At 41.1% G+C, this 13,417-nt stretch overlaps 1 protein-coding gene across 7 annotated transcripts in view; it reads right to left on the reverse strand.

Annotated features, from left to right (window-relative positions):
- Positions 1 to 276: 276 nt before the first annotated feature.
- The window catches only part of CEP78 (centrosomal protein 78), a 30,958-nt gene continuing 17,817 nt past the window's right edge, over positions 277 to 13,417 (reverse strand). For 6 of the 7 annotated variants that reach the window (XM_037373174.1, XM_037373173.1, XM_037373172.1 and 3 more), the window contains exons 13-16: positions 6,297 to 6,374; positions 4,361 to 4,527; positions 2,606 to 2,759; positions 601 to 1,125 (exon numbers count right to left, since the gene is read on the reverse strand). In XM_037373174.1, the coding sequence (XP_037229071.1) occupies positions 601 to 1,125; positions 2,606 to 2,759; positions 4,361 to 4,527; positions 6,297 to 6,374 (924 nt within the window). Of the gene's footprint in view, positions 1,126 to 2,605; positions 2,760 to 4,360; positions 4,528 to 6,296; positions 6,375 to 13,417 lie in introns of all 7 variants that reach the window. The other variant, XM_037373171.1, reaches the window with a different exon arrangement.

The raw sequence follows: 13,417 nt of genomic DNA on the forward strand, positions 1-13,417 counted from the left end.
CTCTAGGTCCTGACAGCAATGTACTTAGTTGGACTAGGCATCCTCTAGAGGACCCTTCCAACACAATTCTATGATCTGCAGTCACAGCAATAAGGAAGAATGTCTGCATTTAGATATTTCTTGTAGAGATGTTTCTGGGCTGTTTTGAATCTGTAACTTCCACTACCCTTGGGAATGTCATACCCACATGCTGTTAGGCATGAATTTACGTTTGCTCTAAAACAAATTTTTCCACTTCCATTGCAATCCACTGGAAATAAATACTGGGGAAAAAACTGTGCTCAAATTCATTTTATTAGCTCAAAACTGTTTACACTATAATGAGATCTGTGACACATAATGAAACCCATACACCAGAAACCTTTTGTACGTAGTACAAACTGACGGGTACCATTCTACCAGTGCATCACTTCTCCAAATACAAAAATCTAGTGACAAGCGATGCATAAATGAAAAAGGAATACTGAAGAGCATGCAATAATTACAAAGGTTACAAAGTCTACATTACTTTACAAAAACTTCATAAACTATACTGAGGTATCCAAAATTTATTTTTAATCTGGCAAGTGTAAAGAACAGACCAAACATTGTGGAACCATTTCAAATGCTGGTAACACTTTGGATACTTTCTTGTATTTCAGAGCCAGATCCTACAGTATCAGTTCCAGAGCGGTTTACTGTCTGCTGTCTATTTTGGTCTCCTCTTGCTCCATCATTTGGAATTGCCATTTCATTTGCTCTAGGGATGTACTTCTTTGAGGAACAACTTTTGTCTTTTTCACTAGAAGCACCACTGGATACTCTGCTACCATTACTTCTAATATGTACACTTGAATCAGAAACTGAATGCAGACTGGTAACCAACTGTCTTGCTGAGTGATGCCCTTTTGCTTGTTCATGTTGTTTGACTCTCTTCTCAGAGAATGTAGAAGTACTATTTCGAGGCTTATCTTCTTTATTTTGGGTAAATGTTTGAGCTTCGCTTTCCTTCCATGAGCTTGGCTGGTACTGCTGCCCGGCAGTCTGAAGTTCCTGTATTTCTCTACGACCAGAGAAGGCATTATTCACAACGATCCCGGATTGAAATGTACCAGGAAGAGAACCTTGGATGTCCCCAGCTCTGTTCTGAAATAAGAGATTCCAATGAAGATACCGATGTGACTAGAGAAAAAAAATCCAGTATTGCAACTGCCACATACTAAATCTGAACAGCAAAATAAATATACAACCTTTATTACCTTTCAAAGCAAGCAAGTTTCAGAAGAAGATTGCTACAGTGATAATGACACAGAGTAGGCATATTACAGTTTCACATCTAGCTTGAACTTTATACTACAAAAATATGTCTGTTACACTGAAGCAGCAAGTGTCTAATCATGTCTACCATTCTGAAATACCTGCAATTCATTATGTTTGCTCACAGTTCACAGTGGTCCCAATAGTCTATCCCACAATATCTAACTGCTACAAGAATCTGAACTAACCAATACTAGGAGGTAAGTATGAGACCAGTGTGTTAGTTGAAGCTTTTTGTAGTCATCTTTTGTCTTGTATACTTAAAACACACTTCAAACTCAGGCTTCTAAATGTAGCTGAATTAGAAAAATAATGACTCACATGACCTGCACGAACAAGTTAACATCACAGTGCAGAAAATCAGCTGAAAACACTGTGGCAAGCCAAACTACAACAAATGTCAAAGAACCTATGATCAGAATTGCTCTATTACTTCAAATAACTTTTAGCAGATTCAAACTGCAAAACTGGAAATTGCTTTCCACACCATTAAAAAACCCCAACACCTTTTACCATCATGTTTTAGATGGTCATGGTGTTCTTGAGGAATTTGGAATAATTAATGGAGAAGACATTTGGTATAAGAAACCCACTGGAATGCAGAATGGTTCTTACCATGACAGTTTGATCCAATTTGGGCAAAGCTGTAAGCTACCAGAATCTTAATTTTTAATCACTTTAAAAACTTAAGCCTGGTCGTTGTCTTTTTTTTTTTAAGGGAACTTGGTATCTCCCTTGAAAAATCCAGCAGGTTTTCTATTTATGACTTCAGAGTAGAAAGTAAAACATTATATTGTTAATATTGCGAATGTGTAGTTCCCTGAAATTCATGGCATGGTCCACATAGAATCTAACAGGACTCGAGATATACACTGCAATTACTTAAAAGAAAATTTGTGCTTTTCAACATATTGTACTACCCCCTACTATCAGACTAAGTTTTTAAAACCACTATACATCACCATTAACGTTTCTAACAAACGTAGTCATGGTATTTTCCATTTTCAATGGGTGCATACCACCGCTGGAACTTCATATTTCAGAATAAGAAATGCATAATTACCACCAACACATTCTTTAGTACATTACAAAATACTATGGTTTCTGTTCCAAATGGCATTTACTTTAAAAATTGACATTAATGACTGAATTATTATGATTTGTATAAATACAGCTACAGCAAAAGACTGTAATAACAACCACATGGATCATTTGGTAATCATTACTTTCAGTCAGAGGGCATAACAGCTGAGAAGTACATTAAATAGCGTCATGTACATTGCCACTAGCATTCTCTCTATAGACTTACTTTGCTATTCTGGGTATGCTCCTGTCTGTCTTCTTCAAAAGACTTCTCCTTTAGCACGTTAGCAGGCTTACTGAGAGTAGAATTCATTTGTGGGTGCCCCAAAAGACCAAAATCTGACTGGTCTATCCCAGCTAATACTGCAAGTTGTCCAAGTCTGTAGAATAAAGTTTAATAGAAAATGACACACACAAAAATAAATATCTTACCCTGTGAAAAGCCTCAACATTCAAAATCAGAAGCAGAAACAGAATGTAAAGTTTTGAAGATATGTTTTTTTCATCATTTTTTGAGGCATCCAAAATAGCTTAATAAAGATGAAAACAAGTAGCTAAAGTTATTTTCCTATCTTTGCACAAATTAGCCTGCACATTCATAACTGTCAGGCTTCACTCAGTGTTATGAAGCTAAGAATGAAGTTCTCCCAGTTTGCACTGATCTCAGAGCAGGATCCTGGCAAGCAGATTCCCTGTCAAGCAGAACAAAGAGTGAAACTATCATTCAAGCAGAAGATTGGTGCACATCTCCCAAACTAGCATAATCTCTAAGAGCCAAATCCAATTACATGCTTCACAAATACAGTCATGTTATTTCACCTGCCAGCTTACAAGCTGGCCAAACCTACCACTTGGGGTGTTTTAAGCCTTAGTAAGAAGTAGGAAGTTGCAGCCATCAATTGACAGCACAGCATATTACATATAGAAACTTACTGAGAACAGCAGTCTTTGTGATTAGGATTCTGTAACTCTCAGAACAGCTCCCAATTATCACAAATAGACACAGAGCCCATCTGATATATTTTTTTTATTTAATGTAGCAAAAAAGCATTTTTCCCTTCCTCCAAAGTTTGAAATTAATTTTTAAAAGCAATGGCAGCCCTACCAACTGATTGGCACTAAATTAGAAAATAGGCTCAGGCTGAGCTTTACATTAAGTTTACATTACATGTAACTTGTTACATTACATGTAAACATAATAATGTTTACAATGTAGATGTGGATGGAAGCAAGAGGTGGGGAGGGCAAGTAGAATCTTTGGTGGTCTTCTCTGAACAGGCAGGGTAGACTACAATGTATCTATCATATATGATATATGATACAATATATCTTTCCTTTATTCTCCTGGACAAGATTGCCATGTGTGGCTACAAAAACTTTACAAAACAGGTTTGAGGACTGAGGCTGAAATCCTTTAACAAGCGGGAAGGACGAACCATCTTCCGAGAAACTACAGATACAGTGGTAGAGTCTTAAGACAAACATTAATAATACTCTCTCAAATATTTCAAGTAATACTAAATAATCCAGAATTTAAGTACACAGGCCAAATTCATATATCTAGATTTCTGTACTTCAATTAGTAAAAGGGGGCTCAAGGCAACAGGACACTTTCTGAAGCCAGTTCAACTGTATTTCAAGCCTTTCATATCAAGGGAATGCTAAGAGCTAAGATGATCCAAAAAAGACTTAGAAACATGCTTTAATAAAAGCTTTCTTTTTTTTCAGAACGGGCTTCTTGACAGCCCTTCCCAAGGACAGATACATGAATTCAGCTGGACAGTGCTTTGATCATGTTTTTCCCACTGAGAAAACAGTAAAAAGAACAGTAGGTACATAGTTAATTTTTCTTCCATTGCTCTTTGCAAGTATAGTCCTAGAGATCTGGAGGGGGAGAAGGTGCAGCATACTTCATTGGGAGGGTAATTCTGGAAAGAAATCTCAGCAGAAACAGTAAGATTTAAGTAAAGTGACAACCTACCCAGCATCTTTAAGGAGGTCTAAAAAAGCATGAAACTTTTGGAAAGAGTTCTCAATGCTGCCTAGAACACCTTCATCTTCCAAAATCATGTTGGTTACCGACTGCGCATGAAGAACCTCAGATAGGGAGGTATTTAGATTCCTTAATCGTGCATTTTCAATTTCCAGCTATGGCAGTGGGGGGAAAAGGAAAAAAAGTAAAGTAATTTCTATCACTGTCATTTAAAAAAAAACAACCACAAAATACCCACCACCATCTTGCAAGCTTATAAAGCAGTATCACAAAGAGAAATACCCAAAGTAACTGATAAAACTGGTAAGAGAGTTTCCTGAAGCCAGAAATATTTAGGGCACTGTTATATCAAGCTCTGTGCAGGTTTGTTTATCCACAGCTACAATTCTATGCTACCATAGTGAAATTGCTGCAGGCACTCAAAACTGCTGGCTCAGCAGTCTTCCGTATGTACAGAATATTGCAGAGGCAAGTACAAGCAAAAAAACCTAGCTTTCATATCATGTTATCTTGCATGCATTATATGACACATTAACACCAAAGAATTTATTTTACTAGTAAAAACTTTAACGAAGGCCAATGGTCTCCTTATATTCACCCCTCTGTATCTAAGAGGTACTACTGTACCTCTCCCCTGCACTGTGCATCCCAAAATTGAAAGTTCAAGATGATCCGATTTTTCTCCAAATTGAACATTAATCAAATCAATGACAAACTGGAAGTTGAATGATAACTGCAGGATATACAGGGGTTTGTGTTTGAGGGAAACGTTAACTCAGACACTCATTTAAGATTACAGCTATGCAATCACTGCTACCACAGGCTTTCCTTTTCATCTTTTATGAGAGAAGGACAAAAAATTATGGATCTGTGTAGCACACTATAGCTGTTAAAGACACATCAAAATGAACAATTTCAGAGATTACTGCTACTTAGTTTATCCCTTCTCTTGAGACAAGGTGCTAGGTCCAAGTGGTCTAGCATGACAGAGAAACATTTCTTGCAGTGGGTATTTAGCCTTAAAAAGCATTTAACTATTCAAATGACAGATATCCAGCAGAGCACATTGGTGCACTTCACATTATAGCAGGATAGGAATGGCTGCACTGGAGGACTATGGTCAGTCTTGTAGAGTTCAGAGCGCTCTGTGGATATCTGCTGCTTGTACTGTGGGTTGCTCAAATTGCAAAGTGTACCACTACTTTGATTCTGCTTCAGATCACATCTAAGAACCAAACCCATTCATTGACACTATTTTACACTCAAGCCTATTACAAGAAATTCCGCTTCCTGATGCAAAAGGATCTTTTTAAGTCAGCAACACTGGACGGAGGGGAAACAGGCCTCACAATTTTAAGTGTGACAAGTTGTTAGTTTGGTTCTGTCACAATGCAAAACTGTGCCTCAAAACAACTGACAGCTATGGCCAACATGTCATGCAGAAAACTGTCCGATATTTTTATTCCCTCCAGAAACAAAACTTAAAAATCAAAGAGACAAATAAGCCAAATTAAACAACATTTACAACAAACAGCTTTTCAGCATAAGGCGTGATACAGAAGGTGGGAAACCTCAAAGAACTAACCATCTGCTGCAAACTGCAAACAGATTTAACCACTTTCTCAAGAAAAACAAACATCAGGATGCCCCAGATCGTAAGTAATACACCTAATGAATGAAACATTGAAAGAGTAGCTTGATCTGGAGTTCAAGGCTCTGGTACGATCAGGAGAACAAACACACATTACTAAACACAGATTTCATCACTGCGCTTAGGCTAGTAAATGATCCATATGACTTTGAACCAAAACTCTGGAAGCTACCATGTTAGAGGTCACTGATAATTACTCCTAATTAAGCAAGCGGATAGTTTGGTTGCTGCCTCCTTTAAAAGTACAGATCATTAACAATTAAATATCGTTACCTCCGTTACCCGTTCCTCAGCCTTCACTCTGGCTCTTTGTTCTTCCGTTAATTTTTCCATGCATTCTTCCAGCTCCAGCTATCATAAAACAGACAAACTCATGAAATTTATCTCAAAATGTCAGATCAACATGCAATATTATACAAAAACTCAACATGTCCAATTAACAACTAGCACACAGCATTCCAAGCAATAACCTATTTTCTACAAATATAGATGACAGAGGTCTACTAGTACACAGCTCTAGTATGCAAAAGCTTAACATAGGAAAGTGGAAATAAGTGTGATTCACTTAACAGATTTGCAGTATAGCAAGAGATAACACAAGATTATAACACAAGTCTCTTGGGCCTATGACATTACCATCAGGAACGTACGTTCTGCTCTACTTTGTCTTCTTCTCCTTCACTTTTTCACACCCAGTTTTTAACTAAATACATCTACCTCATCAAAAGCTCAAACTGGGCTCTAAAAAAAATCCTTAGTAGCCATACCTAGATTTTCAGAATGTGTTCTTCATCCAGGATTTTGTTCCTTATTACAGGACTAGGAATATAAGATTCTGAACTGTAAGAATAGTATTCTTTCCAATTGATTTCACTGAGTTCTTCAACAGAAAATGTTTTTCACAATCCCAAGCTGTTTGGGTGAGTTAAGCAGCTTAGTGCTGAATTAACAAAACCAAACCCAAACAACTAAACATAGGCATGAGATGCCTACACTTGTATTTTAACTTTTAGTTCTGAAGAGTGAATCTCTCCGTTTCAGTGACCAGTAGTCAGGATTTAATGCCACATTTTCTCGTATCAGCAGAGCATTAAAGATAAATATAATCTTTAATTACAGCATCTGAAGTGGAAGAAAATACAGGAATCTTTGTTCCTGCACACCTTAACACAGTCTTCTCATTCCAAAGGTGAAAATTGTTAAAATTATCAAGCTGCTCTACTTTTCAGAGGTAACCTATATGAATTAATAGTATACAAAGCTTAATTTCCCTATACAACTTATACAAGGGCAAATACACATAACAGGACACTGCTTTTTGTATACATCTTATCAGTCAGTTCTACAGAGGAGCAAAGATCCAAACAGTATTAAAATCCATTGTTTACTATTAAAAGCTTATTCAAGACCATACCACTGCACTTTGTGCGAGCTATCAACCAAGACGACTGGTGTGCAACAGAATGCATAGCAAAAACAATCCTACAAACGCAAGGAGGCCCTCACAGGTCTTTTAGGCTGCACGACATTTCTGCATCTGATTCAAAGATGCAGGTTCTGAAACACTGCAGACATAGCCCCCCCAGTGAAGAGCAGGCCTATTGCTAACTGTCCAGTGAAGCACACCGCTTAAAATCCCTAGACTAGCATCAACCAAGCTAACCCTGGAACAAGAAAGCCAGTCATATCTTTATTATCAGAACCATGAGAAAGACTCTCAGAGGTCAGACGGTGTAAGAAAACCATATTTCAAAGACAGTATTTGGGAAGAGATTTAACAGTATCTAACTGACACGATGTAACAAAATTGCCCCCAGGCATGGGGTGAGGGGGAAATATTTAAGAACAACCTTCAACAAATACCACAATCTTACTGCAATCTATCCCAGGACATGTGGAAATATCAGGAGCTAGAAATTCTTTTACAGATACAGAAACACATCACAGAAAACAGCAACCATAATGTTCTACACTCACAGCTTGGTATGTAAGCTGGAATCCTATATCCTAGCTTTGAAGATCAGCCACAGATACTACAGACTTGAAGAATTCTTACAGTTCAATTTATAACGTGCACATACAGGCAGACGTATTCTAAAGTTTCTAGAATGTAGGTTTCTTTGGCAAGCAACTATATTTTAGAAACCTTAGTTCTACAGTATTTTCATTGTGGACACTGACCTTTTCCTTCAAATTGCTGGTTTGTATTTTCAAAGTACAAAGGCTTAGAAAATAGTAGCTATTAAGGTTTTTTAAACAGTAATCTGGAGGTTTTGTAATTTTGTTTAAGCCTGATTTATCACACTGTAGAGTACAAAATATTTGATGGTTATGGGCTGACTTAAAAAAATTGACAAATACTGCAGCTGCACAGAAGGAGGGACATTAAAGACCACGTAGTTCCAACCCCCCTGCCATATGCAGAGACACCTTCCACTAGACCAGGTTGGTCAAAGCTCCATCCAGCCTGGCCTTCAACACTGCCAGGGATGGGGCAGCCACAGCTTCTCTGGACAACCTGTTCCAGTGTCTCACCACCCTCACAGTAAAGAATTTCCTCCTAATATCTAAATCTACCCTCTTTCAGCTTAAAGCCATTACCCCTCACGCTACTATATGCTTTTGTAAAAAGTCCCTCTCCAGCTTTCTGATAGGACCCTTTTTAGGTACTGGAAAGCTGCTATAAGGTCTCCCTGGAGCCTTCTCCTCTCCAGGCTGAAGAACACCAACTCTCTCAGCCCATCTTCATAGGAGAGGTGCTCCAGCCCTCTGATCATCTTTGTGGTCCTCCTCGGGACTTACTCCATCAGGTCCATGTCCTTCTTATGTTGGATGCCCCACAGCTAAACACAGCACTCCAGGTGGGGCCTCACAAGAGCTTAGTAGAAGGGGATAATCACCTCCCTTGACCTGCTGGCCATGCTTCTCTTAATGCAGCCCAGGATACAGCTGGCCTTCTGGGCTGCAAGCGCATTGCCAGGTCACATTGAACTTCTTGTCCACAACACTCCCAAGCCTTGCCTCTGGGCTGCTCTCAATTCATTCTCCACCCAGCCTGTATCTGTGCCTGGGACTGCGCCAACTCACACGCATGACTTTGCACTATGTGTTGGAACTTCATGAGGTTCCCATAGGCCCACCTCTCAACCCTGTCACAGTCCCTCTAGGTGGCATTCCTTCCCTCCAGCCTGTCCATCACACCACACAGCTTGGTGTTGCTGGCAAACTGGCTGCAGGTGCACTGTCCATGTCACTAAACAAAGATAATAAACAGTGCTGGTCCGAATACTGACTCCTGAAGAACACCACTGGCTTTTGGTCTCCACTTGGATGTAAAGCCACTGAACACAACTCTTTCAGTGCAACCATGCAGCCAATTCCTTATCCACCGAGTGCTCCACCTGTCATATCCATGTCTCTCCAATTTAGAGACAAGGATCTCATGCAGGACAGTGCTAAACGCTTTCCGCAAGTCCAGGTAGTTCACACCAGTTGCTATTCCCTCATCCACCAATTCTGCAACCCTGTCGTAGAAGGCCACAAAATTTGTTCAGGCATGATTTGCCTGCCATGTTTAGTGAGGCCATGTTGCCTGTCACCAATCACCTCCTTATTTTCCATGTGCCTTAGCACAGCATAGTTTCTAGGACGATCTGCTCCATGATCTTGCTGGGTGCAGAGGTGAGACTGACCAGCTGGCCTGTAGTTTCCCAGGTTTTCCTTATTTCCTTTTTCAAAAATGGGGGTTATGTTTCCTCTTTTACAGTCAGTGGGAACTTCACCAGACTGTCATGACTTTTCAAATATGATGGATAGTGGCTTAGCCACTTCATCTGCCAGTTCCCTCCAGAGCCACAGATGTATCTCATCAGGTCCCACGGACTCATTCATATTCAGGTTCCTTAGACGTTCCTGAACCTAATCTTTTCCTGCAGTGTGCAGTTCTTCATTCTCACAGTCCCTGCCATTGCCTTCTGTGACTTGGGCACGGTGGCTGGAGCACTTGTTGATGAAGACTCAGGAAAAAAAGTTGTTGGGTACCTCAGCCTTCTCCATATCAAGTAACCAGGCCTCCCATTTCTTTCCAAAGAGGGTACACATTTTCCCTAGTCTTCCTTTTATCACCGACATATCTATAGAAAATTTTCTTGTTGTCCTTGGTGTCCCTGGTCAGATTTAATTCTATCAGGGCTTTAGCTTTCCTAACCTGGTCTCTGGCTGCTTGGACAAATTCTCTGTCCTCCCAGGCCGCCTGTCCTTGCTTCTATCCCCCATAGGCCTCCTTTTTCTGTTTTATTTTATCCAGCAGCTCCTTGTTCATCCATGTATGCCTCCTGTATCTTCTCATAAGCAGTATCAGAACCGTACATTTAAAGGAAGATGCCTTGCACCTGTGCAAACATATTTGTCACCATTAAATTACAGTGTATGTACACTTTATTCTTTGATTTGCTTTTCAGAAATTCACTAGCTTACACAATCCTTTAGTCTTTCTGTAGAAAAAAATCTATTAAAATAAATCAGAGCTAAATGTACATCCAAGCTGCAAGACTGAGCCAAACCTTCTAGTAGTGTAGTCCAGAAAACAGCACTGAGAGCCTTTAAGATGAAATTGAATAGCAAATATATCTGTAGTCCTCAGAATTACTGTACGTGATAGCACTACTCAACAGTAGACAGAGGTATAAAACTCAAGTTTAAAAACTAAAAATACAAAAATGTGAAAAAACTTCAGTAACTAATTAGCCATGGTCTTCTACTTGATTACATGTGTCCTGAATTTTAAAGAAGAGCTATAGTACAATCTCTACTTCTAAGTAATTCACATAGTATTTAGTGTGTAGAAAGAGTTACTGTGCTAACTATATTAAGGGTGAAATTCAACATTTATATCCTTACTCAAAATTTCAAAATCTAAGGGTTTCCCCAGCTACCTTCATCAGAGGCAATTCTGACATTTCAGATTCCCTCTAGTGAAAGGGAAGAATATTTATCAGTTCTTATTTTTCATTTCAGCAGAAGTTAAGCTTTTTGTTAACCAAGGGATTTTTTTAAAAAATGAAAACACAACTAATATTGTTTCACTAAGTAGTAGACTTAAAGCCCCTTTTTGAGCAGAAGGACGCAGAGAAGTTCTCAAGGACTTACATACTAGAGCAGAAGTCTGGTCTTTTAGTAATATCAAGGGATGCTTGGAGAGTTTTTTTGGCACACTGGCAGTTTAAGAAGTTCCCATCTCTTAAAGTTTATTCCCAGTCCACAATCCCACCATTGTTCTAGCATAACTGGTTCTCCCACTTTACTGAAAAGCTGTACCAAGACTTGCTACAGCGAAATACACTGGATTACTTTTCTTAAAGTCAGCCCCTGTCTCAAGTAGCTCTGCAGTAAGAGCTGTTTAATCACAGAATCATAGCATCATTTAGGTTGGAAAAGACATTTGAGATCATCAAGTCCAACCGTTAACCTGTGGTTACCAAGTCTATCACTAAATCCTGTCCCTACATGCTGCATCTACACAGTTTTTAAATACCTGCAAGAATGGTGATTCAACCACCTACCTGGGCAGCCTGTTCCAATGCTGCCAATGTTCCCTTGCAGTGATGGAAATTTTTCCCAATATCCAGTCTAAACCTCCCTGGTGTAACTTCAGGCCATTTCCTCTTGTCCTGTTGTTATCTGGGAAAAAGAGACTGCCTACAGCCTCCTTTTAGGTAGTTGGAGAGAGCAGTAAGATCCCCTCTGAGTTTCCTCCAGACTGAACAGGCCCCGTTCCCTCAGCCGCTCCCCATCAGACTTGTGCTCCAGACCCTGCACCAGCCTCGCTGCCCGCTCTGGCCACGCTGCAGCACCTCAGCGTCCCTCTTGCAGCGAGGGGCCCAAACCTGAACACAGCGTTCGAGGTGCGGCCTCACCAGTGCCCAGGACAGGGGGACCATCGCTGCCCTGGCCCTGCTGGCCACACTGTGTCTGGTACCAGCCAGGGTGCTGCTGGCCGCCTTGGCCACCTGGGCACACTGCTGGCTCACGCTCAGCCGGCTGTGGACCAGCACCCCCAGGCCCTTTCCCACCAGGCCCTTTCCAGCCGCTCTGCCCCAGCCTGTAGCTCTGTGTGGGGCTGCTGTGACCCAAGGGCAGGACCCGGCACTGAGCCCTGTTGAACCTCACAGGAATGGCCTCGGCCCATCGCTCCAGCCTGCCCAGGTCCCTCTGCACAGCCTGACTGCCCTCCAGCAGGTCAACGCTCCGCGTCCCTACTTGGTGTCATCTGCAAACTTACTGAGGGTGCACCCAAAGCCCCCGTCCAGATCATCGATAAAGACGTTAAACAGGACTGGCCCCAACCCTGAACTCTGGGGAACCCACTTGTGAATGGCCGCCACCTGGATGTAGCTCCACTCAGCACCACTCTTTGGGCCTGGCCATCCAGCCAGCTTTTTTCACCCAGGGAAGATTATACTTGACAAAGCTCAATAAGCACTTCCTTCAGCTCCCTCAGTAACCTGGGTGGATCTCATCCAGCACAACAGACCTGTGCATGTCTAAGTGGAGCAGCAGGTCACTAACCATTTCCTCCTGGACTGTGGGGACTGCAATCTTCTCCTCATCCCCATCTTCCAGCTCAGGGGGCCGAGTACCCTGAAGGTAACTGGTCTTGCCATTAAAGACTGAGACAAAGAAAGCATTAAGTACCTCAGCCTTTCCTCATCCTTTGCAGCAATGCTCCCTGCCACATTCAATAAGGGATGCAGATTATGCAAAGGACACAATAATGACAGTACCCAAGCCAAATTAACGCAGATAAAAATGGTCCTCCATTTCCTCTCTCACATCATCATCCACAGACTTCTGCCATTTGCCATGCTCCAGTTTTGGAACACACCTAATCACGTATCCCAATGTGAGTCATTAAGATGGCTGAAAACTAACCTGGAGAAATATCACTTAATGGCTGAAGTTATAATGGACCTCTGGAGGTCGTCTGGTACAACCCCCTGCTCAACAAGGGACACCTACCACAAGCTGCTCAGGATCATGTCTAGATGTTTTTTTAGTATCTCTTAAGGAGGGAGATTGCACAACCTCGCTGGGCAACCTGTGCCAGGGCTGAGTCACCCTCACAGTAAAAGGGTTTCCTGATGTTCAGAGGGAACCTCCTGTGTTTCAGTTTGTGCCCATTGCCTCTGGTCCTGTCACTGAGCACCAGTGAAAGGTCCTCTCTGCACCCTCCCTTCAGGTATTTACATACATTAATGTGGTTCCCCCTGAGCCTTCTTTTCTCCAGGCTGATCAGTCACAGCTCTCCACTCCATCAGCCTTTCCTCATAAAAGAGGTGCTCCAGTCCTTTAACCATCCTTGTGGCTCTTCACTGGACTCCCTCCAGTATGCCCAT

The sequence above is a fragment of the Falco rusticolus genome, chromosome Z, assembly GCF_015220075.1.
Source record: "Falco rusticolus isolate bFalRus1 chromosome Z, bFalRus1.pri, whole genome shotgun sequence".
NCBI lineage: Eukaryota > Metazoa > Chordata > Aves > Falconiformes > Falconidae > Falco > Falco rusticolus.